At 42.9% G+C, this 24,147-nt stretch overlaps 2 protein-coding genes across 3 annotated transcripts; both read right to left on the reverse strand.

Moving 5' to 3' along the window:
* Nucleotides 1-249: 249 nt before the first annotated feature.
* Nucleotides 250-8,528, reverse strand: adap2 (ArfGAP with dual PH domains 2). Its single transcript, XM_026165206.2, has 11 exons — nucleotides 8,209-8,528; nucleotides 7,618-7,742; nucleotides 7,422-7,513; nucleotides 7,092-7,180; nucleotides 6,743-6,855; nucleotides 5,444-5,593; nucleotides 5,250-5,333; nucleotides 5,089-5,151; nucleotides 4,703-4,780; nucleotides 4,384-4,612; nucleotides 250-633 (listed from the first exon to the last, which is right to left on the reverse strand). The coding sequence occupies exons 1-11, from the start codon at nucleotides 8,294-8,296 to the stop codon at nucleotides 605-607; spliced, it is 1,140 nt and encodes a 379-aa protein (XP_026020991.2). The 5' UTR covers nucleotides 8,297-8,528; the 3' UTR covers nucleotides 250-604.
* A 295-nt stretch (nucleotides 8,529-8,823) lies between these two features.
* On the reverse strand, nucleotides 8,824-23,476 carry atad5a (ATPase family AAA domain containing 5a). Of its 2 annotated transcripts, none has more exons than XM_080300356.1 (22): nucleotides 23,415-23,476; nucleotides 21,014-21,077; nucleotides 19,092-20,914; nucleotides 18,919-18,994; nucleotides 18,667-18,813; nucleotides 17,526-17,658; nucleotides 17,174-17,434; nucleotides 16,947-17,095; nucleotides 16,598-16,748; nucleotides 16,102-16,410; nucleotides 15,770-15,866; nucleotides 15,566-15,648; nucleotides 15,347-15,483; nucleotides 15,085-15,262; nucleotides 14,688-14,840; nucleotides 14,373-14,594; nucleotides 14,225-14,289; nucleotides 13,930-14,119; nucleotides 13,681-13,814; nucleotides 10,099-10,925; nucleotides 9,841-9,999; nucleotides 8,824-9,617 (listed from the first exon to the last, which is right to left on the reverse strand). In XM_080300356.1, the coding sequence occupies exons 1-22, from the start codon at nucleotides 23,471-23,473 to the stop codon at nucleotides 9,539-9,541; spliced, it is 5,496 nt and encodes a 1,831-aa protein (XP_080156482.1). In that variant the 5' UTR covers nucleotides 23,474-23,476; the 3' UTR covers nucleotides 8,824-9,538. The 2 variants fall into 2 exon arrangements, with proteins under 2 accessions (XP_080156482.1, XP_026020989.2); XM_026165204.2 differs by lacking the exon at nucleotides 23,415-23,476 and adding an exon at nucleotides 22,239-22,609.
* Nucleotides 23,477-24,147: the final 671 nt, after the last annotated feature.

The following is a 24,147-nucleotide window of genomic DNA, read 5'->3' on the forward strand; positions in this document are numbered from 1 at the left end:
TAGTTGGTGTGACAGAGATGGATGCAGATGGTCCGCTTTGGCGACCCCTAAAGGCAGCATGAGAAATTTTTCAGTTAAAAAATAAATAAATAAAAAATAATTGAGGAACAAGAAAGAGCAAACACCAAAATGGCATTAATTTAAAAAGCTGTGATATTGTGACATAATCTTGATTCATTAGCATCATTTCTAATAAGTGTTTGCAATTTGTCTGCACATGGGAAAAAAAACCTTGCAAAAAAGACACCATTCAAAAAAAAAGACATTTATTTTGTGGCCATAGTGTCATGTAGCATCTTCACTTTCAAATATAAATGTATCCACTCATTAAATATCCAAAATAAATTTATTAAAATTTTGAAATACATTCATATACAGCATGGGTGTACCCAGTGATATATCAATGCTGATCAGGTGTTTAACAGCAGAATGCATTTTATGTATAATGATAAACACATGTGAGGCCTTATTTTAGCATTAGAAACAGTGTCAGTTGAAGTGAGCGTACTGAAGCCTTTTAATGCTCTGCACAGCATGAATCAGTCAGTACTGAGAGTCAGTGCAGCCGACAGCAGGTCTGTTCTCTCGCTCGCAGCTTCATCGATCATCGCTTATACTTCATGACGGCTTCAGCTGGAATGAGAAAGAATATCATTAGAGCTTAACACACTAACGATCAGCTACTACAGCTTTCTATAAATGATTACATATGTATATTAAAGCTGTAGCAGGGAGGCCAGATTGCTTGAGGCACTTTGCTTTTGCACTGTTACGAGCTACATTTAGAGGATAAGCATGCCAACTAAGGGCTTAAAATATTACCTAAAAACGTACCAACACCATATCTGAATGTGCTAAACAAGGCCAAAAATACATACTGTAACTGTGATAACACAAGATGCTTTTTTTCTCTCTGCCTCTTCTCGGACAGACAGAAACAGCTACAGACAGCATGTGTCTTGCTGCTGCACACTATATCTTAAGTAAATACATGTCAAGGTTCCTTCATTGAAACCAAATATAACCCTAGTTAAAAAAGTAGATGGGAGTGTGCTGTGTGAAATATAAATAAAAACAGATTCAAATGATTTGGAAATATCAACTTAAACACATATTTTATTCACAGTAGAACACAATAGATAATGAATCTTTAAACTGAGCAGTATGTGGTTTAGCATACTGGATGGGAGCATGTGTTGCACTAAAACAGGGGTGGGGGAAGTCCAGGCCTCAAGGGTGGTCAGGTGTGTTGACCAGGGTGATATCTAAAGCCTGCAGGACACTGGCCATTTAGGCCTGGAGTTCCCCCACCCCTGCTCTAAAACCTGTATGTATTTTCAGCATTAATGCTGCCTTTCTAGATGCGCAAGCTACCAATTCCATGGACACTGATGTGCCTCCATACCAACAGAGATGCAAGCTTTTGAACGGAGACCCTTCACCTTCAGAGTAAAGGTTGCACTACTGTAATGGAACTGGTTGAAGCAGTAAAGCTGGAATTTTTGAAAGTGAAAGTTCTCCATTTCCAGTTTGTGTTGCACTTTAAGTTTCACTGCAGCTCAGCCAGTAGTTAGCAACACTTATCAAACAAAATGTCATCCCTGCAAGTCCATGTGCTAGCAACCAGAACAATCATGAAGAGATTTTTAGTGCAGATCCTTCATTGTGAGTGTGTCACCTAGCAACTACTCGCCAATCAGGGAGGGGATACACATTTTTCCCTAGTGACCATTGGTTGGCCAATCGGTCTCTAGGCCTGGGTGAGTGATGCCTTAAAAAACTAAGGTCCAGAGAAGGTGGCAATGTTCCTGAAGTATAAAATTTTTTTTCTTCACAAAGTACAACTTTTGTGTGGACACGGTCGCCCCTGCTAAGACGGTACGGTGTTATCCTAATAACAAACCATGGGTAACACAGGAAGTCAAAGCTGTCCTCAACATGAAGAAGAAGGCTTTCAGGAGCAAAGTGAAGGAGGAGATGAAGGCAGCACAGCGGGAGGTGAAACGCTGCCTGAGGGAAGCAAAGGACACCTACAGGAGGAAGGTGGAGCAGAAGTTGGAGAGGAACAATATGAGGGAGGTCTGGAATGGTGTGAAAACCATCACAGGCCACAACACCAAGAAAAGCACAGTGGGGGGGACTGTGGAGAAGGCAAACGAACTCAACAACTTCTTCAACAGGTTTGACCAGCCCACAACCCCCCCACCCTCACCCTCACCTTCACTACAGAGTCCAATCCCCACTCTCCTACCTCCCTCGCTTCCCCCCCTTCCTGACACCATGACACCCCCCTCCTCCAATCCCTCTCTCAGCAGCAAGACATCTCCCCCCCTCCCCTCTTCCCAAACATCTCCCAGTGTCACAGTGGATCAGGTCAGGAGGCAACTGAGGAAGCTTCGCCCCAGAAAGGCAGCAGGCCCAGACAAGGTGTGTCCTAGGATGCTAAAGGTGTGTGCTGCTGAACTTGGGGAGCCGCTACAACGACACAGCCATCATGGGGTGTATCTGGGATGATCAGGAAGAGGAGTACAGAAGTCTGGTGAGGAACTTTGTCGCATGGAGTCACACAAACCACCTGCAACTCAACACCTCAAAGACTAAGGAACTGGTTGTGGACTTCGGGAGGTCCAGAGAAGGTCCACTGCCGGTTCAGATAGAGGGGGAGGAGGTGGAGGTGGTCAACAAGTACAAGTACCTCGGGCTGTGGGTGGACAATAAACTGGACTGGTCATGCAACACAGAGCACCTGTATAAAAAAGCACAAAGCCGACTGTACTTCCTCAGGAGGCTGAGGTCTTTTAACATCTGCAGGAAGCTCCTGAGGATGTTTTACCAGTCGGTGGTTGCTGGAGTACTTTTCTATGCTGTGGTGTGCTGGGGGAGCAGCACAGCAAAGAAGGACTCATCCAGGCTGGAGAAACTGATCAGGAGGGCTAGCTCTGTGGTCGGCATGAAGCTGGACACTCTGGTGACAGTGGCAGAGAAAAGGACATTAAAGAAACTGATGGACATTATGGACAATGCCAGGCATCCTCTGCACACGGCCATAAACAATCAGAAGAGTCTGTTCAGTGACAGGTTGCTTCTCCCAAAGACAAGAACTAACAGACTTAAAAACTCCTTTGTCCCACACGCCATCAGACTGTTTAACTCCTCTCTGGAGGGGAGAGGGAGGGGAAACAGGATACAGGAGGACAAAGGAGGGGGGAACAACTAAGCTGTAGTGCCTCTTCACCTCACTGTGCAATACCTTTTGTGCAATACTTTTGTAAATAGTCAACGGTGCAATAGACTCAATACTTGAAATGTGCAATTCACTTGTATTTTTATTTTTATTCCTATTTATTCTATTTATCCCCTTCGTATATTTTATTTATATTGTCTCTGTATTTATATATATGTGTGTGTGTATAACTCTGTAACTTCTGTCGGTGCTGTGCTTTTTTGGAAATCGAATTTCCCAGAGGAACCCACCCGAGGGATTAATAAAGTTCTATCTAATCTAATCTAATCTAAAAGGAAAAAGGCAAAATTGCATTTTTGTGCGCAGCAGTGAGAAAACCATAAAGCGCGACCAGAATCATGACTGGACCTAAAGATAATGGTCATGCAATATAGGTTTTCAGCCACACTGGCCCTCGAGGCCTGGAGTTGTCCACCCCTGCCTTATAGGGACTGGAAACAATCCCAATGATGGATTAAATCAGCGGTGTGCAATTCCAGGCCTCGAGGGCCAGTGTCCTGCAGGTTTTAGATGTGTCCTTGAACCAACACAGCTGATTTTAAATGGCTAAATTAGCTCCTCAAAATGTCCTGAAGTTCTCCAGAGGCCTGGTAATGAACTAATCATGTGATTCAGGTGTGTTGACCCAAGGTGAGATCTAAAACCTGCAGGACTCCGGCCCTCGAGGCCTGGAGTTGCCCACCCCTGGATTAAATGGTCAGTAATGGATTAAATAGACAATAAATAGTATTTTAAACTATTTACTGTCATCACTCTCCATCAGATGTTTGTTTTACAGCATTACACAACTTTTTCAAGTTATTTAATCCCCCTCGCCCAACTTTTTTTTAAATGTGCTCCTGCCATTAAATTCAAAATGAGCAAAACCCAACACATTTTCCCAGTTTCAACATCATAGATAAGAGATAAGATTTTAAATTTGTGCAAAATATGTCATTCTGCTTTTACTGATAATTTCCACAGTGTCCAAACGTTTCTGTAAAATGGGGTGATGGTTATGGGTTGTGCCTGTGGAGGATTAAATAGTGGCCATGTACGGTATTTAGTTAATGGAGTTCAAGTTTTCCTTTGAATACAAAGAAAAATAATATGGAAAATTGGGCACCAGCATATTTAAAGCACACTGAAGTCTTGCTTACTGGTATAATCCTGGGGTGACATGGGTCTGGACAAAACCTTCCTGAGCGCTTCCAGCCACTCCCTCTGGTCCCTCTCCTGCTCGCACATGAAGACGAACTGTCGCTCGGGCGTTTCCACCATCAATCCGCACTTCCACTTGTTTCCCCGGGCGTTCAGCGGGACACACTCCCTAACCGAGTAACCTTTGCACTCTGTGCCGATAAAAATGGCCCCTAGCTCCTCTGCATCCTACAACAAGAAAAAGCACGTGACTCACATACTTCATAGGTGTACAGTGTGGGGTTAGAGTGAGATGGAAAAAAGAGGTAGTGTCCTCACCAGATGGCCTTTGAAGTAGAGCAACTTCCTGTTTTGAGAGTCTAAAATGAACCACCTCCTTTTGAATGACTCTGTTTGCTGCGTACAAAATAAAATAAAAAGCATTTGATTTCAAAAATAAAATGTGCATTTGAAAAATGTGCTCATCAGACTTCATTTCCTCAAAACCTCCTATCGCACAAACTGATTCTTAAAAAAGAAAAAAGATTCGAGCTGCACGCACATGTGAGTCAGAGTCTAAAAGAGGAACAGAAACACATTCAGATGTACTGATCACACATAATGTAGTCACAAACAAGTTTGCTGGTGAGTGTGAGTAAAAATCAAAGTAAAAGAGAAATAATATAGGCGTGCAAATGACGCTCGAGTGACTTCAGTGAGCTCACCATAGGCCCCGTCTTTTCCATGTAACCCTCTTTGAGGTAGTTTCTTGTTATCATTGGTAACAGCTGATGAAGACACAAGACAGTAAACATGTCAAATACTAAAATATACAAGCTAAAAACTGACATACAGCTGGCTTAAAATGAAATAGTTTGACACTTACTTCTTCATCGCTTCCTGTCGGGTAGGCCGTCTTCAAGTACGCATAGCGAGCGGCTCGAATCGCGTTGTACCATGTGACTATTTCCTGAAGTAAAGCGAAAACAAAAACTTTGAGATTCTATTAGAACCTCAAAACAAGTATATGAGACCTACCAGGTGTTAATATTGATGCTATAGACGATCATGTCGACTGACTTCAGAACGCTCATGATAAACGTAGAGGTTCCTGGTGTGATCCCCGTCTTGGTAGGTGATCTGCAGTCCGTTAGGATGGCCGATCTTCTCTGGCTGAAAGGTGGCGTTCAGGTCCTTGATGGATATTACAGCTTTGGGGCCTTTAGACTCCTGTAACAAATACACAAGGGCAGTTCAGATTTGGAGGCTTTGTGCTGCTGTTTTTACACTTGTCTGAGCCATGCTGGCTGCAAGTGGTGATTACCACAGGCGCATAAAAAGTGAAGGATCCCTGGTTGAAGCCCAGAGGGAGGCATAACAGGAAGGCATCCAGTTTATACAGCTGTTGTTGCTGGAAAAACTGGCTCAATGTCACTTAGATCGAAACTGCTCAGCATCAGTTGGAGCACAGACATTCATGATGCCCAGAGGATGAATCCAAATTACTTTAGTGATCTTCTCACTTTTCCTCTAGTTCTTTTTTAACTTTCTTTTACGTTTATGAGAGCTATAGTGAAACGAATTGCATTAAAACTCTTCTGAAACTCTACGCCTTAACCGGACACGCTCCTCTCTAGAAATGTAACAGCATGTCGCCATTATCACAGCTGCTCAGGTTTATCTGTGGCGTTGACCAGTTGAATAGGCTTATGTCATAGGCTCCACATGGATTCAATGCAGATGCAAATAATATAGATAAGGCCCCGTAATGTGTAAGGGACACTTCATGCGTGCAACTTCTTATTATTGCTGCCGTTATCTTGTTGTGAGCCATCCAAGTTTATGAATTTCAGATGGAAACATCCACCATATATCGAAGTGAAATTAGTCAAATAAATCCTAAGATAAGACTATTGCTTCCACAGTGTGTCTTTTATCCCATTTCCCTCCTTTCACCTCAGCTGGCCATGGCAGATGGCTGATTATGGTAATAACCTGATAATCTGATAAGCATCTGTGGACGAGTACCAAAAATCTCCTTGTTTGACCTTTAGCGGTAAAACTAAAACCAAATTAGCTGAATTTCCTCCAGTAAATGGTGACCGTTGCCTTTATAGTTGCTGGTGTATGTGAAGCTATAGGAAACTGATTGACTGATTCTAAGGTGGCTTTTCTGCTTACAATAGATCTTTGAAGAAACATTTGAAGCTGTGTGTGCAAAAGATAAACAAAGAGCTTAGATACAAGATCTAATTTCTTCAACACAAGCAATGATTATGCCATAATAACTACACATCTTGCAGTATTTAAGGGTCATCGCTCTTGGTGATTCATGTTCTAGCGGGTGGTGTAACTGTGTCAAAGCTGCAGGGAACTCACATCTTCTTTGTTGTAGTAGCTCAGGGTGAATTCTCTCTCCGACAGCACGAACTTTCTCTTCAGAAACTGTGTGTTGTCTTTGCCTTTCTTCAACAGTATTCCTTCATAGAACCCTAGTATGAATCCAAGAGAGTCACAGGGGAATAAGAAAAAAGGTTTCACTTAAAATGAAAACCTTCTGGTTGCTCAAAGAGACAGTGGCTAGATTTCACTTCCTGGATGGTTCATTGTGCAAAGAACGGGTTTTTCTGGCACAGTTCTGCATGCAAAGAACAGGTTTTCCTTTACCCCGATACTGACAAGAAGGTGAGCCCCAAAGAGTTTATAAGTAAATCGTTAAAAAAGTCACCTGTGGTGTATGGAAGCGGTGGATACTTGGTCTCTCCTGTGAACTCCTTCCTCTCGTATTTAGCACGGATCCACTGCTCCCTGAGGATACTGTGGATCAAAGTGAAAATATAAAAGCATTCACTGTTCAATAGCAATGTGTTCTTACAAAAACCTGAATCATTGAAGCTTGATTTAGCAGCAGAAATTCATCTATATTTCTCTTCTACAGCCAGAAGCTCTCACTTCTCTACTTTGTGGCTCTGCCTTGTCAGCAGTCTGGTATTACACATAAAGGATTCTGCCATGGCGACAGAGGCTGGTAAATATCATCATCCTGGAAAAGACCTACTTGCAGTCTTCCCGCTGGGGTCGATAGTAGTACGGTGGAACAGCTTTCTCATATTGAGCCTGGGCCCTGGCATTGCCATTGGATTCCATGAACTTCCACCCCCCAGAATAAACATACACACACACATTAGGATTACACACAGACACAGTCTGATACAGCACAAATAGAGGTGGGTGACTGATAAAACAGTGATCACCTCTACTAGTTTGTCGTCCCAGAAGTCCAGCCTGATAGATTTGACATGGCTGGACAGGCTGCGGTGGATCCCGGAGCAGTTCAGACACACAAAAATCCCCAACTTGTAGGAGGCCCAGTCCGGTTCTGGGAGAGGTGAGAAGAAGAGACATGACTCAGATAAATACTTCTTCCCGCCACTCTATTAGGAGGTTAAGAACATATAAAAAATCTAATCAATCATTTAAGATTTCCACTGAAATCTGTAAATGTTTAGTTCACAATTAGGCCTCATCTATGCCCGGGAAAGTGACTTTTGAGTTTTTAAGTATTAAGTTTTCAAGTTCAAAAACAGGAAACCCTTTTCAGCCCCTCAATGTCAGCCCATCACCAAGCTTTAGCCGTGACGGACATGCTTCAGGGTGCACGCGTTCACGCAGAGCAACAGTCTTTTCAAGCCTCATAAATAACATTAACAAACCGGTTAAACTGCATGAAAATAAATCAAATCTGAACATCTCGAGGCCTCTGAGTAGTACCCGCACATCAAATTCGGATCCGCGCCTCACTTTATTTCGATAACAAACGTACCAACGTTTATATATTTGCTTACCGGGCTCGCCGCAGTCAGCGCACCGGCTGTTGTCTGACTGTTTCACCAGTTCCAGTAAAATCTTTTTGTTCCGCTCACGGTTTGCCATTTCTCTGCACAGTCAGGCTCATACACTGATGGATCCCGCGGTTGAACTTGAGCGTGGCGGTCACATGGTGCGACAAACAACAAAAGGCGACTAAGAAAAAAAATTTAAAAAGAAAGAAAAAGTGGAACTTGCGACAGAAGTTTTGGATGCCTCAGCGCGAAGCGGACCTCCACCCTCCTCCCTCTGGAGCGCGTCCAGCTGCGAGCTTGTCACAGAGGGTGCTCCCTTTGATTTATTTATTTATTTATTTTTAAAACAATGCACCTTTGTGCACAGAGCACCCCTGCTGCTCTCTGTGATGAAGGTAAAGAGGAAACTAACCACAAACCGGTCTGCCCGCCGCGCAGATGCGAGCGCGCTGCCAATTTACACGGAAGCCTGTTAAATTTAGCAGATTTATGACACCATTAGGCTTGTTTGGATGATAAACGTTTATTGCTGTGTAAGGAAATCCCCACTGTGGTGAAGAAAGTGTCCATATTTAAAGCATTAAACACAGCAAAATGACTGAAGATGTCACAGTAAGCTTTGGATCAAGAGCTGCACGTCTTTATTAACTGTATGAACCAAAAAAATAATAAAAGAAATAAATCAGTGACAATTTACACAAATACAGAAGCAAGATTTATTTTACATGTTAATCTCTTACATGTGGTGTAAAGCATGGAGCATGTGAAGTTTTTTTTTTTTTTTTCTTCATTCCTTTAATTGTAAGTTATTGTGCAGAAAGATGTGCTGGCTGCAGACATCTGAAGCTGCCAGACATGCATGTGCACTTCAATTCAGTAACTTACAAATTATATTTTGCACACACCCACACACGAGGGACCCCAGGGGCTTAGTAAGAAGAAGAAGAAAATTTTTTTTACTTCATAAAAACAGCACTTTGCAAAATAAAAACCACCGATACGCATCCCTATAGAGCACTACTGTACAAAAATATAAAGATGACAAAATTGTAAAATTTTAGTTTTTAGAGCACCAAAAGATGACACAAGTGAGGTTAGTTAGTTGTCCGTCCTTTAGCTCAGATTAAATCTTTACTATTCAGTCGCCTCTATGTTGGTACCAATGTGGAAGCGGTCCTCTGTGCTCACACGCCTCTGACCGTGTGCTCTGTCACCATCTCAGAGGATGACACACACTTATTTAGATCTGTACACCAGTCCTTCTGAGAGCCAGAGAGTACTTATTGAAGGCCTGTGTGTGACTGTGGAGTCCAGTCTGGTCGTCTTTGTTGTTTTAGGGGAAATCTTCAGCGAGCAGCTGTAGAGTCCTTTTTTCGAGACCCAAGTGGATCGCGTCGAGGTAGTGCAGAAACCTGGAGGAGGCAGAAAATAAACAGCTCAGCATTATCTGTGGACTCATATAAATGAATTGCATTAATGCACCACGTTTTATTTTATTTATTTGTAGCCTCATATTCAAATGTGACAAAATGAAACCTCACTACCACCGCCGTCATCTTTACCACATCCTGCCAACGGTTCAAATCCAAACCCGCCACCGCTGACCGGCTGAAGGAGCAGCAATTCTGTCCTCACCTTCGCTTAACTTTGCCTTGCTCCTTAAGCTTCTCGGATCTGCAGATGCAGCGCATGATTGGTAAATAGTCCAGAGCAGCTGGTGGACTGTTGCCAAGTGTACCAAACACTCCTTTCAGCATCAGACTCTCCATCACTTCTCTCCTCCGCTCGACCAACCTGGAAAGCAACACCGGACATCAACGTCAGCTAAAACCATTGAAACTACTTTTACACGTTTGTTGGGCAACGTGGCATTTTCTCGGGGTCCAAACTCACTGTGGCTCTGAGGGCCCGTCCTGTGTGAAGCTGAAACATTCACGATGAGCAGCCACGGGGAGGCTGAGCTCTGCTGCAGCCTCTTTGGCCAGCTCCCCTTCCAGCTGTCGTGTTCTCTCCAAAGCCTCCTCTGCTGATACCCGGAACTTGCGGAAGCTCAGAGCCTCGACCGCCGCCTGGATCTCCAGGCCAGTTGCTGTCATCGAGCTCCCTCTTTCAGCCTCCACACTTGACTCGTCTGTCATCCCATCTTTTATGACCACACTTACAGATGACAGACCTCTGTGACTGTCAGCCCTGTCGAGCAACGAGTCCATGCAGGACATGCTGTCTAAGAAGTCTGCTATTGATTCCAGACACTGTGACACTGGGAGGCTTTTTAAGCGCTCCTCAGGAGTCAGCGGCTTCCTTTTAGCCCTTTCTGAAGCTTTGACTTTCTCTTTGGCCTGAGGAGCGTTCTGAGGCTTACAGAGAGAAAGAAATCTATCTTCTGAGTCTGAGTCAGAGTTAGCTCCAGCTTGGTCAGGTAGATGGTGTCTCCTCTTGTTCTTCCTCATCCTGTTAGACATTTTGACTGGACTGTTGCTGTCTGAGCAATCAGCTGACTCTGTCGATAGCAGCGTGGATGACGGTTGCTCTTTCGGACTGGCAGAAGGCTGGTCTTGCGATACAGAAGCGCACTGCTCTGGGTTGCGGGTAGAGGTAGTCAGATGTGTGAGCGGCAGAGGTAAAAGGAGCTCCATGTTCGAGTAGAGCAAGTCGACTCCACGTCGTTTGCAGTCCGTCAGCAGCTCCCAACAACTGGGCTCCTCCACCAGACTGTGGCTCTGCAGAAACAACACACACTCAGTCATACTGGACACTAGAGCTGGGCGATAGAACGATAACGATATGTATCGCGATATAACTTTTACTCGATAGAGAAATTAAGCTATCGCGATAGACCTCGCCGCTCTTGTCCTCTTTTTTTTTTTTTTTTTTTTTTAAAAAGGTCAGCCAATCCAAATAAAGTAGCGCAGAGCCGAACCAATCACAGCCGCAGTGTCACGTCGCGTCACTTGTTACGTACAGCACAAGTGCCAAGCCGCACGTGTGTTTGTTTGGGAAGCAGCCAGCGGGTAATGGAGCCAGCGGGTAATGGAGGAAATGAGTGTGCCGACTAGAAAAATCAACTGAGCGTGACCAAAGAGAAAACAGATGATGGTTCCAATGCCGGAGAGATTGTCGAACGGAAGAGCCATAGAAGTTCCGTAGTTTGAAGGTATTTCGGCTATTTCAAGTCTGACAAAAAACAGAGTAGCGTGCACTGTAAATTGTGCCGAAAGCAAGTCTGGAAATACAATAAACTGGTGCATGCGTCACACTGCGCCACGTTATTGTTTCGGTGAAATGAATTTCTACAATACTGTTACTGTTAATTCTACTCTCTGCAGTGTTTAAATGCTTACACATACACACAGTTACTGTCTGTCCACACATACGACTCGGTTCTGCTTCTATGCCGCAGCTTTGTTTACTTTTTCCCACCGAGGCTTCTAGACTTCTGATTGGCCAACATTTCTGCACGGTTAGGAATCTAGCGCCACCTGCTGCTTTGGCATGTTCATAGCAGCGTTTTCCTTCATTTCTCCCTTTATGTGCGGACAGGATTATTTTTTAAAACGAAAACGGAAAATCTCCGTTTTCAAAAATACCCGTGTACGTGTGGACGTAGCCTCAGTCTCTGACTGGAAGCGCTAATTCGTCATTCGGCTTTTGTCAGACTAAAGTAACTGTTAAAACTGTTTGAAAAGCTAAGCTATACAACAAGGAGAGATTGAGAATTTCCTTTTAGTGCTCAGTTTATTTGATATTGACAAAAGTTAGTCAGTTTTGTCTGTTCTTCTGTAAAACAAACTAAGATTTATTTTTAGAATTAATACTTTGTTTCTAAGTGGAATTGACAATTTAGTCTGTTTCATTTGTTCTATTTTGAAACTTAAACGCTTTAGCGGCTGCCTTTTGTGTAGTTTGCAATATTTGCCTTTATTTATCTGAAAAAGTCTCATGTTCCTTAAGTACATCTACCCTGTTGAACTTATTATGGGAAATAAATATTTAAAAACAAGCTGCTGATTATTTCACATTTTACTTGTGAGCAACGGCACATTTAAATCTTACAAATATAGTTATTTGGCTTATATCGTGATAGATATCGTTATCGCCTGAAATGAAAAAAACATATCGTGATATGAAAAAATCTCATATCGCCCAGCTCTACTGGACACGCTTAACTTCAGCTCAGCTCAAAGTGCTGTGCGAGTCCTGCAGAACTATAACAGCATTTGAACTTTCAAAACAACAAACTGTGTCTACTTTTTCCTCCTGTTAAAGCCAGACATTATTCAAAGTGTGGGGCCATATAAGCGTCCAATACTACTCTTCAAAATAAAATTTTCACCCCTTTAAACACAGCACATCATTCTCCTTATTGTCACGATTGATGATTTCCTGCGTGAAATCATCAATCGTGGAGGTGATACGAGGAGCTGGTGATGTGTGACCCAAATGTAAACAAAGGACTTCAAGCGTTGCAAGGTGCTCTCACTTTCGGCACTCCATATGAGAGGAGCAGCAAACAGGGGATGGAAATTATTGATGTGGTTATGTGGTAGCTGGTTACAAGGCACAACATGTGAGGTAGAAATATATTTTTGTTTTATTACGTGAAAATACTGTGCATCTCCTGGAGGGTTTTAAGGTTATGTTACTTAGGAAGTGTGTCATCACTGAGAGCAGCTTATTGGAAAAGAAGGATGAAGGATTTTTATTTACTGACACTTTTAACTGCAGCGTCTAACAGGAAGCATCGATACGACAGTCCGCGTTTCTTCCTATATCGTCCACTCCTTGATTTCACAAAAACATTTTTCCCTACTGGAATCAGAGATTCCTTTGGTGTAATTTAATGTTAGATCACAGAACAATGTCCAACCTACTACTAGTTAATTCATGTTTCTGTTTGTCACTGCAGCCAAATTACCTGTATGAGATTTTAATAATATTGACTAAGTCCACACTACAGATCAGGGGTGTCAAACTGATTTGAGTAAGATTAAAGTTTGAAACTGCCCTTTCTGTCAGTGTACAGAGGTTTAACTACACATTTAATCCCTGAGTAATCGGCATTTCAACAGAAAGAAATCTGTCACTGCGACTCTTTGGGCTTAAATTTTAAGAAGTAAATGTGTAAACTTATAGAAATCTATTATCTCATTACTTTAATGCAGGATGAATGACCACAGGAGCTCTTTATCAGCAGGAAAAGCTACAAAATGCGTGTAATAAAATTAAAAGTCTGACATTTCTGTTCTGCTTCACACTTTAGTTACAAACTAATGTGCACAGTTAATGTGCTTTTATTTGATAGTGTATTTCCATACATCTAAAATTAACTTGAAAGAATGAGCAGCCTGAAGGTACGGTGAGTAAACTTTCGGTGCCCCTGCAGTGACAGGAATTGTTGCCTGAGTACCAGAGCCACGATCCATTAATAGACGTGACTGCCTGTTATGCACTCTGCGTGGTAAATAAACAATTTACCTTGAGCAGCTCCAAAACATCTGTCTCTTGTCCATTATTGAGCAGGCCCAGCTTGCTCTCAGTGCAGCCAGTGTCACAGGGAGGCAGGGTGGATTTGTCTGCTGCCTCTTCAGCTTCTGGCTTTACTTCAGTTTCTAATAAAATGAGAGAGAAAACACTTTTAGAGCGAGTCACAGCTACAGAAAATTATTTTATTATGCAAAAACAGAAGGTATTAAAAGCTCAAACTCTCCCTGATCATCTTCTTACCATTTTTGCCCGTCGGCACTAAAGGCCTTGCCCCGTGGCGGCCGCCTGCACTGCGAGTCCAGAACTGCAGCTGCAGCAAACTCTGCCTGATGTCGCAGCCGTTGAGTCTGAGCAGAGACCGGATGTCCGCGGGGTCCGTCCTCATGTCCTCAGCCAAACACAGCAGCTGCAGGTAACTGCTCACGTTCAACTGTAGCAGGAAAAAAACCAAACAAACAAAAAAACCAAACATGAATGCTGGGCTGAATGACTCCATCAGAGCCGACACAATCAAGCCGAACAACCCTCCACTCACCAGAGATGGGGCCTTGAAATGTATCTCCTCAAAGGTTCCATCAAACATGCTGCTGAAAGCCGGATCTACAAAAACAAACATCATTTAAACTCAATATGCAAACAGTAGATAAACACACCGTTAGCACAGGCCACACTGAAAGACTAACCGCTGGTCGTGAGGACGACTGGCCTCTTAGTCGTCGTCATGAACGTCTTGATAGCAGCTAGAAATCCAGAGTCCTCGTCAAATATAACATCCACTTCTTCAAACAGGATGAGCGACGTTGCCGTCTTCTTGCTCTGTTCTTCGCTGCCCTTCTCTTTGGGAGCTGGTGGTGATTTCACAGGAAGGACAGCCTCATTTGCTTTCCCAACTTTCTTGGAAGCAGCTGGAAGAAGAAATGAAAGAATAAAGTCCCCAATTAAAACCCTTCATGCAGGTTTTATCATCAAAGAAGATTAAAATGTACCCATCTGCTTACCTTTTGTAGTGTTTTGTGGCTCCTTGGTGCTGGACGCTGCTGTTTTAAAGAATTTAGCTAAAGAAACTGGAGTCAGGCTTCCTTTTTTAACACCTCTGGGCGACTGTGGTTTCCTGGGGGAGGAAACCACCCTGCGAGGGGAGTTCAGCTTTCCTGAAAGACAAAGTATTCACATCATTTATGTTAATGAGAGTGTGGGGAGTGAGTTGGAGGGTGGGGTGGGCTGCTTTTAACTATGTAAAGCACTTTGTGCTACATTTTTTGTATGAAAAGTGCTTTATAAATAAAGATTGATTGATTGATTGATTGATTGAATCAGAGAGTCATCTTGTAATATTCTCATGCAGATTGTGCAGAATGTAAAATTTAAAAAAGAGAGAGTGATATTTTCACATACTTGGAGAAGATCCAGGCCTGAGCGAGCCGGTGCTGCTGCTCGTGCCATAGCTGTTGAAGTATGTGGGTTTGTGGGCATTGACCCCCTGACTATCCACCTGATGTGACTGAGTGGCTTCTTTCAGCTGGGACAGAATAAGACGACCACTTCGCTGCGATGAAGCATTCACCTCAAACACCTGAAGAGACAATTTAGGAACTTAAGTTATCCAGGTATCCATTGAGCAAACGCATCGCATCAGAGTCACGTGACACGTCTGTACCTTGAAGCCCAGCTCCTGGGCACAAGCATACACTGCAGCAGTCTTTCCTACTCCAGTGGGTCCTGTGATCAGCACTGTGTTACACAACATGTCCTCTCCATCCTGGGAGTCGTCCTCTCCACCGTCCCAGTCTGAGTCTGGGGATTTTAAAAAAAATCCCCAGAGTTAAAAGAGCTAAAAGTAGTAGTTAAGATTTTTATTGTTGTTCTTATCGCTCACCATAGCTGCCGTCCTCTTTTTTCTTCTCCTTCTGCTTTTTTCTTTCTTCTCTGTCAGCACGGAGTTTCCATTCCTTCAGCCAGCTAGCCGAAAAAGAATATATACAGTCAGTATTTGATCTCCATACAGTGCAGATTTTTTTTTTTTTTTAAATGAGAGGCACAGCATTATAAAAACGAGTCATCTACATCTGCATTTCCTCACCTGTGCAGCCTCCTCACTGAGGCGGTGTTGCCTATGATGTCACTGGAGTGTTGTGGTAGATATTTGTCAGTCCAGAGCACGTCCTCCTTCACCACATCTGTAGGAAAAAACAAAACAAAGAATACACCAGACTGAGTTTCAGATTTTAATCTGAGGATTTATATTTGCAATTACTGTTTTTCTTTTTTTGGCCAGTTGGGGGCAGCAGAGAACAGGCTGTAAAACAAACTTCATCTCAAAAGCAGATAAATACTGATATATACTGAGAAGAACTACAGACTCCTTTAAGGTAACAGCAGTGATTCAGAACACACACAGAAAAGCTACCACACCTTTTTTCCCAGTGTCCTCTCCTGAAAGCAAGTCCTCTACTATGCACACGCTGTCATCGTCAGGTGGGATGGGAACAGGATGGAGTGGAGGCTTGGTTTTCTCTGTCGCCTCGTCCTCCTCTCCTCGCCTGGATCTCTGAGATCGTCTTGTACGGCCTCCACGCTTCGTTGGCTCTGCTGTGGAGACGTTCTCCTCTGAATGGTTGGATCGCCGCTTTTTAGCCACCTTTGCCGTATTTTCTCCTTCACTCGTTCTTTTCCTCTTCCCTCCCGCTGGTTCAGCTGCATCTCTGGTCACAGCCTCTTTTTCTGAGAAAGGAAAATTCAGTATTTGTTCAGGATAATTCAAGACAAGCACATTTGTCCCATTTTCACTCAAACAAGGCGAACATTAATTACAGTCAAAAGGACTAAACAGACTGTCATTAAACCCTAAAACACACAGCTACTGCAGTTTAACACGTGTCCTTGCACTTATCTGCTTATAGACACTGACCTGAGTGTGTAAACTGCTTCTGATGGTCAGCGCGTTTCTTCAGGAAGCGAGCGATGAACATCTGTGCAGGGAACTGAGGGTTGCTGGTGCTGAACTCCTCAACTAGAAGCTGACGAACACTTTCAGAGATCTCAGGTCTCCAGCCTGAACCCTGCAACCAAAACAAGTCCACTCTTTATTTATCCCAGTACAATACAGCCAAAAGGGGGTTTTAAGCTTGCATTTTCATATAAACTCATCCTTTTTTAAAAATATAACATTGTTATTATACATGTGCCTTTAGATGGGAGGGATTAAAGCTGGATATTAAGTGATGGGTGTTGAGGATCAGGTTATTAAAACAGTGTACCCTTTTACAAAAGCTCCGACAGGCTGGTGCAGTCTTCACACAAAGCGAGCTGCTGACTGCTGGCAGAGGTTTGGATGTTTGCCTCCAAAGCTCTTTTAGCTGACAAAGTAATGAGGACTCGGGCCATGGCAGACTCCAGAGAGAGCAATCTGTCGGTATGCACAGAAATTAGGCTTTGCCTTAAAACTCCAACGTGATATTCGACTACTGAATATGAATCTGCTTACCGTTTGGTGGTTGCCTGGTGTGTGTCACTAGCTGAAAGGAGGAACAGGAGGCAGAGTACGCCTCCTTCGTGGCAGCAGTCTTGGCCATCTGTTTTTTAAAGGACTCGGGCAAACCGCTCTTCAGGAACTCTCTGCGCGCCCTGAAATGCTCATCATCCTGCGAGTTCTCCGAGCCCTCGCGGCTGCTGTCATCAAAGATGGAGATCACGGCTGACACCTTGCAAGCAGTCTTGTCTTGGCTGTGTGAGCCCACTCTGGAGCCTTAAACAAAGGAAACACATATCTGTTAGAAGATATTACAAAATAAATCAATAAATCACAGTTTTAGCTAAGAGGAAACTATAAAAACTACCCGAAGAGGCTTTGCCAGGTGGGGCGGCTTTGCCCAAAACATCATTCAGACTGCGTAAAGGCTTCTGGGTTTTCATCTTTTCAGGTTCTTTGAGAGGAGAGGCAGTCTGGTCATCAACGCAGATGACAGAATCCTGACAAACACAAACAAACAAAAACACAGAGAGCCTTTTTTATGGTGTTGTATTTTAAGTTTTACTCCAGAAAGACTCATGAGGGCGACAGCGAGGTAATATTTAGGCCTGATGCATTAAGACTGATAACTGTTCAGATTTTTAAACCCAGATTTTAAAAACATCTGGGTCAGTGGTGACTAATGACTGAGGATTTGTTTCAGGTGGAAAGTTATGGCATAGGTTTGAAATAATGACCCCTCTGAAACCTCTACCACAGTGAAATGTGTCTTGAATGAAGAACTGACGATCCATCCCCACCTTTATCTGCACTAGAGCACTCAATTAATAATAATAATAATAATGGATTGGATTTATATAGCGCTTTTCAAGGCACCCAAAGCGCTTTACAATACCACTATTCATTCACTCTCACATTCATACACTGGTGGAGGCAGCTACAGTTGTAGCCACAGCTGCCCTGGGGCAGACTGACAGAAGCGAGGCTGCCATATCGCGCCATCGGCCCCTCTGGCCACCACCAGTAGGCAAGTAGGGTAAAGTGTCTTGCCCAGGGACACAACGAACAGGGATCGAACCGGCGACCTTCCGGTTACAGATGCGATTCCCAACCCCCTGAGCCACGGTCGCCCAATTATGCACTATACTGTATGTAAATGTTTAAATTTTACACATCTTCCATTGTTCCTGTCAGTGACAATAAAGATGATCTTAAAGTAACTTGCAATCGACATCGAAACCTCACATGTAAATGTTCTCCGAGTAATGTCTTATAATGTCATAAGACCCTTAAGGACAAACTGAGTAAACATCCACAACATGACTGAGAAATAAATGTGTAGTTTAGTGTGTATTAACACACGTGTGTATTAGTTACGTTCGATTTTGTAGTCTCAGTAATCTGAGACCAGTCTGCCTTAGTTCTTGTTTACACAGTCACGCAACACCACTCACTCATAGCCTCATCTTAACACACACTTCATCTTCCTCGCTTGCCACTGACTCTACCTCATTTTCACAGTAGCTCCTCTTGATGGAAGTTCGCGATGATCGCCTCAGAGAGCTCTTCTCCAAAGTTTTTTTATTCTGCTGAATCACTTTGGCTTTTTGCACCAACCTCTTGGCCTGTTCTCTCTTCTTAGACTCACTCGATGTCTGAATAGGATGAATTAGAACAAGTGTTTAATTATCTTCACACCACAATTATGATGGTTTAGTATTTTTTCCCAAGGTCACAAAATAAAAAAATGCCATGCTTACTTTAGTAGGCAAAGACGCATTTATGCCTTCAGCCTTTGATGTGGAAAGATTTTTACTGGATCGCGTAAATTTCATCCTAAAAAAGAAAAAAGAAAAAAAACATTACACGTTTTCATTTTTATGTTAAAAATGGGTAAGATCAGGAGGCAGATTAAAGAAAAAGCATGCGTCACCTGATTGGACTCTCTTTATCGTCAGGCGGGCACATCAGCTCCGATTGAAAGACGCCATATTTGGACGTGCGGGTCTTTGGGGTGGACATCTTTATGGGGCTGTCCTCAGGATGAGGTAAAGCAGTAACATCAGTGTCCTTTGACTCTGTTTGAGTTTGTCTCCTGGTTTTTCTGAGAGGACTTGTTGGGGTGGTTTCAGGTGTTTTCTGCACTACGGCCTCCCGTCTGGATCTTCTGAGAGCTGGCACGGACGGAGATGTGGTGATGGGAGACTCTGGCCTTTTCTCCTCGACCGCAACAGTCATGTTTGGCGTTTCTTCCTCAGCAGCAGCAGGAGACGCACTCACAGTCTCCTCTCCCTCTTTAGCTTTCTTTCCCCCCTTTTTTGCTGGTTTCTTCTTAGTGGCTTTCTTTCCTTGAGAGGGTTGAGATGTTTCCTCAACAGTCAGCAGATTTTCAGTTTCAGCTTCAGCAGCTTTATCAGCAGCATCCAAACTTTGCTCTCCTGGTTGCTTCTGCTTGCTTTGGCTCTTGACAGGCTTGGATTTGGAGCCGTCTGCAGTGGGCTGCTTAAAAGCGGCCATGAACTGCTTCCTCTCGACTTCACTGCACTTAGGAGTGGATTCGCTCTCGAGCACTGCCAGCTCTAGATCCTCCTCCTGGAGAACCACGTTGGATTTCCGTTTGGTAGTCAGAGAAGGAAGCTGCTGTCCAGCCTCTGCGAGAGAAGGTGAGAATCTCTCTGCAGGACTACGCGCGCCTTTTCTCCGGTTGAAGATGGAAGCCAACTTTCCCACTGCTTTGCTTGGTTCTTGTTTTGGTGAGACGTGCACTTGAGCCTGGATGGTGACAGTTCGGGGTGAAACCTGAAATGATGGCGACTCCTTAGGAACCATGTTTTCTTCAGATTTGGAAATATCCAGCTCACCCAAGTTTGTTTCCTTTGTCTCAATTTTTATTTTACGGTCATCATCTTTTACTTCTTCATCTTCTCTGTCCTCTTCAGCCTCATCCTGATTCTGACTCCGCACAAAATCCTCAAAGGAGATTCTTACTGTGCTGCTGTTCAACTGAGAAGACTCATCAACATTGACCTCCGTGCTTACATCACGGAGAGAGTTCTCAGTTTCTGCTTCTTTCTCCTCTGGCTCTGACTGCTTTGCCTCTTGTTGCTGCCTCTTCCTGGTATTTTGTGGTGTGGTTTTAACCTGTTTTGCTTCATACTTTGATGGTACAATCGGAGACAACTCAATAGTGTTTAGTGCTGTTTTAAGTTCAACACATTTAGAACCATCTTCCTGATCATCATCTTTCTCAGCCTGCTCATCCGTGATAATCTTAGTGGCATTCCTCTCTGATGTTTCTGCAGGAATGCAGCTCTCAGCACTAACCTGGGCCAGTAGAGCTGCTGTATCGCTGCCAAGGACTCCAAAACTTTTAACTGCATCTACAGCCTGGACTTTGCTTTCATGGGATTCTTGTACAGTCACGCAACTTGACTCCTCGGTGGAACTGACACCTTCAGCCCCCACAAGTTTCCTTGCAGCTTTGCTGGTTTTTCGACCCCGTTTCTGAGACAGCTGTTTCACCGTCTCCGAATTGTTGTGTTTTTCTGCAAAATGAGGCCTCCCTGCTTCTTTAGTTTGCTCTGGTGAGCTGGTTTTCACTTTACAGGATGGAGCCCTCTTGCTAAAGTAGTTCATGATGTTGTTGGAACGTGGAGGAGAGAAGGGTTTCTCCACAGGCTTAGGCACAGGAGAGAAATAGTTGGTGATTGTTTTGACAACAGGACTGCCACCATCTTTGCGAGATTTCTTGCAAGGCTGCAAAAGAAAGACAAATTTAATCAAAGATAAAAATGCAAGGCAGTTAAAAATAGTTGGTGCATTTGATGCGCTGCTCAAATCAGTGTCATAGCACACCTGGCTGTCAAAGTCCTCAATGACAGAAGGCATAGCCACAACACCAGCCATTTTCCGACGAGACCTAAAGCAGAAAGAAATAAAACACTGTTACACAAAACTCTGCAGAAGAACAGATCAGCAAAGGCACATCAGAGATTCAGGTGAAAGTTTAACTACTTTCCTTTTCCCAGAGACCCAGCCATCCTGTCACCTGACATTTTCTAATTTTCCCTCATACTGATTCCTGCCAAGGAGCCGTCTCTCCTCCTCTGTGACTTTACTATTTTTAGAGAAAATAATAACTACAAGCTACAGGTGGGACTCACCAGACACTCCATAATATGATATTATCACAATACTTTTTGATGTTTTTATTTTATTTTTGCCGAGTATTTCATTAACATATATTGAGATCTTTGAACCTTTTGTTAACTGCAAATGATGACCTCAAAGTTAAACTTTGTAAATATCCAATATTTACAATAACCAACAGTAAGTCAGTGTTTATAAATTAGATGTAACTATTTGCAAACCTTAAACGAGTAATGGCAGGCAGTCAAAGTCAGACTGACTGCAAAAAGGTTGCCTCCTACTAGGCAACCTGTGCAATCCAAATTGGTCGTGAGTGGGCAATCTTTAGTCACCGCAAGTTGCAATCAGTCGCTGAATGTGAAAAATTCACTACAATCACCAGGCAGCGAGTCTGGTGGCAAGAAAAAAAAAGGACCCGGAAAAATAACAATGGGGAAAGAAAGGGGGGGAAATGAAAATCAACAATTAAAATAAAGCTATGTGCAGGTTATTTGTACTTTATATGATGCATCTGCATTCAGGTATGTTCTGGATGATTTAGCAGTTTTCCTTTTATTTTGTTGCGCGGATTACGAGCGTTTATTATGTTTTGACATTGTGATAAAAGCATGTGGTATTTACATTCAGAAATATTAATAATTACTTTAACACTAAGTGTATTTACAAGTGATAACACAAAGCCTTTCCTTTTCTTTAAAGTAGTGTTCTGTCAGCGCTTTTTGTCAATGTCACGACAGCCAAGTAGAAGTTTTGCTAAAGCACTGTCAGTATGAAAAGGCTGATAAACACTAGGCTCACGTGTCTGTTACTTATGGTGTTCGCGAACAACAACTAAGCTGTAAAATGATATTATTCATGACATGGCGCCCAGGAACTTCCAGTTTTGTGCGACACAAGAGAGAGAAACTACGTAAACAAAGGAAACACTCACCGATGAAGCCGAACCGGAACTTGCTGCAAAGGTTTGTCATTCACGTCTACGACTGACTGAACAAACAACTAAACATAAAATCATCGCGTGAGTCTGTTTGGTGCCAAAAGAAATATGTTACTGTAAAACAACAAGCTAGCTGTCTTCGCTAGATGCTAGTCTAAAAGCTTCCCACAGATCCCAGAAGTGCTCCAAACATTTACCAGCGTGTCAGACAAGTATATAAGAAGGCAAAGTGCTAAAAGGTTACACGGATATTTTCCGAACTGCTCCGAAACCGAACCAAAGGTTCGTATTTCTTCACATACTGCGGCTGTTTCAATAGCGCGCCAGTTCGGTTGTGAATCAAGAGCGCGAAATATACACGACCTTTGGCATAGCGTCAGTCCACCAATCACAGGGAAGAAAACGCCTCCGTCATCAGCTGTCCTAGTCCGCCCATAACAAAGATGGCGTGTGGCGTCGCCTTCAACGGAGAGGTAAAATAACGACAGCTCCCTCTAGTGTGAGCATTTCACGTTTCACAAAATTATATCCCATCCATCCACGTAAAAGCTATTAAAATATAATTTTTTGTGTAAATTACACTTATTGGGAGAAAAAGCTAAAGCTAGTTGTTAAAAAATGGTTCCAAAATATTTAAAATACAAAATAGATCAAGGAGCTGTTTTTATTTATTTATTTTACATTTTATCCCAACTTCTTGATAATCATATTTCATGACAAACAATTACAATTCATTTTATAATTGTGTCTTTTATATTGTTACACCATTTTTTCATCACATCAATATGTTAAAGATGAAGAATAATAAATGTTTTTTCCCCAAAAACATATCAGCAACCCTGTTACTGAAGCTCATTTAACCTGGATAAGGAAGAGCAAAACAATTCTATGACCTGAAAAGAATGATTGAGTCAGGAACCAGTTTACTTTGGTATATTTTGTGCTTATCCAGTCTTTTGAGACCCGACTGAGCGTCACTCTAACCTGTTACCCATACAACCAAAAGAAGGCAAATTAACTTCAAAGTTTCCTACCTTTATTTATATAACTATATTCACCCAGACTTTCACAGCCTACTGTTCCACTGTCAGTAAGTTTTTCCAAGAAAACACTAATATTAGCACAGATTTAAAACCCTGTCACTAAAGAGAATAAACAAAAATTACAAACCTAGAAGTTGATCCTGTTTTCCTGGACTTTTTCAGTGGAAGAACCATTTCAATACTCATCCAAGTGACTTCTTCACTCTCAGCTGACTGCAGGTTTCCCCAACCTTTTAAACAGTACATTTGCATAATAGGTGAAACTAACAATGTCTAACAATGGGCAGTTTCATGATTGTACCATTGATTGACCATGAGTACCATTCAGAGAGTTGGGGAGTGGACGCAATCACAGCATTGTAAGTTGGAGATAGAGGTACACTTAAGGGGCCTAGGTATCTTTTCCCTTTCATGTAAATGACCTGTGTTACTCTCCGTCCCTCTGTTCCTCCCTCTCCAGGACGTCCACATCCTTCACATTAAAGAAATGGCAACTGGCCTGTTAGTGTACATAGACTGGGGAAGTATAAATATATATCTGGATCTCTTCTACAGCATGTTTTTTGTCCTGTCTTCCTTCTCTCACCCCAACTGGTCGCAGCAGACAGACGCCCCTCCCTGAGCCTGGATCTGACGGAGGTTTCTTCCTGTTAAAAGGGAGGTTTTTTTTCCACCACTGTCGCCAGTTCTTGCCAGTAGGGGTCATATGATTTTTGGGGTTTCTCTGTATGTATTATTGTAAGGTCTGCCTTAAAATAAAAAGCGCTTTGAGGCGACTGCTCTTGTGATTTGGTGCTGTATAAATACAATTTTAAAAAAAAAAAAGGATTTTTGAAGGGCCTATATTATATTATATTCAA

Source organism: Astatotilapia calliptera, chromosome 4, assembly GCF_964374335.1.
Source record: "Astatotilapia calliptera chromosome 4, fAstCal68.1, whole genome shotgun sequence".
NCBI lineage: Eukaryota > Metazoa > Chordata > Actinopteri > Cichliformes > Cichlidae > Astatotilapia > Astatotilapia calliptera.

Bases quoted from the DNA above. Each gene is read 5' to 3' on its own strand.
- atad5a (XM_080300356.1), bottom strand. From the start codon at position 23,473: ATGAGTATTGAAATGGTTCTTCCACTGAAAAAGTCCAGGAAAACAGGA. The intron at 14,595-14,687 runs GTAAGCAGATGG...TTCTTCTTCCAG, and splicing joins GCCACAAAACACTACAAAAG to CTGCTTCCAAGAAAGTTGGG. The intron at 14,290-14,372 runs GTTAGTCTTTCA...TTGTTTTTGTAG, and splicing joins AGTCGTCCTCACGACCAGCG to ATCCGGCTTTCAGCAGCATG.
- adap2 (XM_026165206.2), bottom strand. From the start codon at position 8,296: ATGGCAAACCGTGAGCGGAACAAAAAGATTTTACTGGAACTGGTGAAA. The intron at 7,514-7,617 runs GTGATCACTGTT...GGGGGGTGGAAG, and splicing joins GGGACGACAAACTAGTAGAG to TTCATGGAATCCAATGGCAA. The intron at 4,781-5,088 runs GTGAGCTCACTG...TTTTGTACGCAG, and splicing joins TGGAAAAGACGGGGCCTATG to CAAACAGAGTCATTCAAAAG.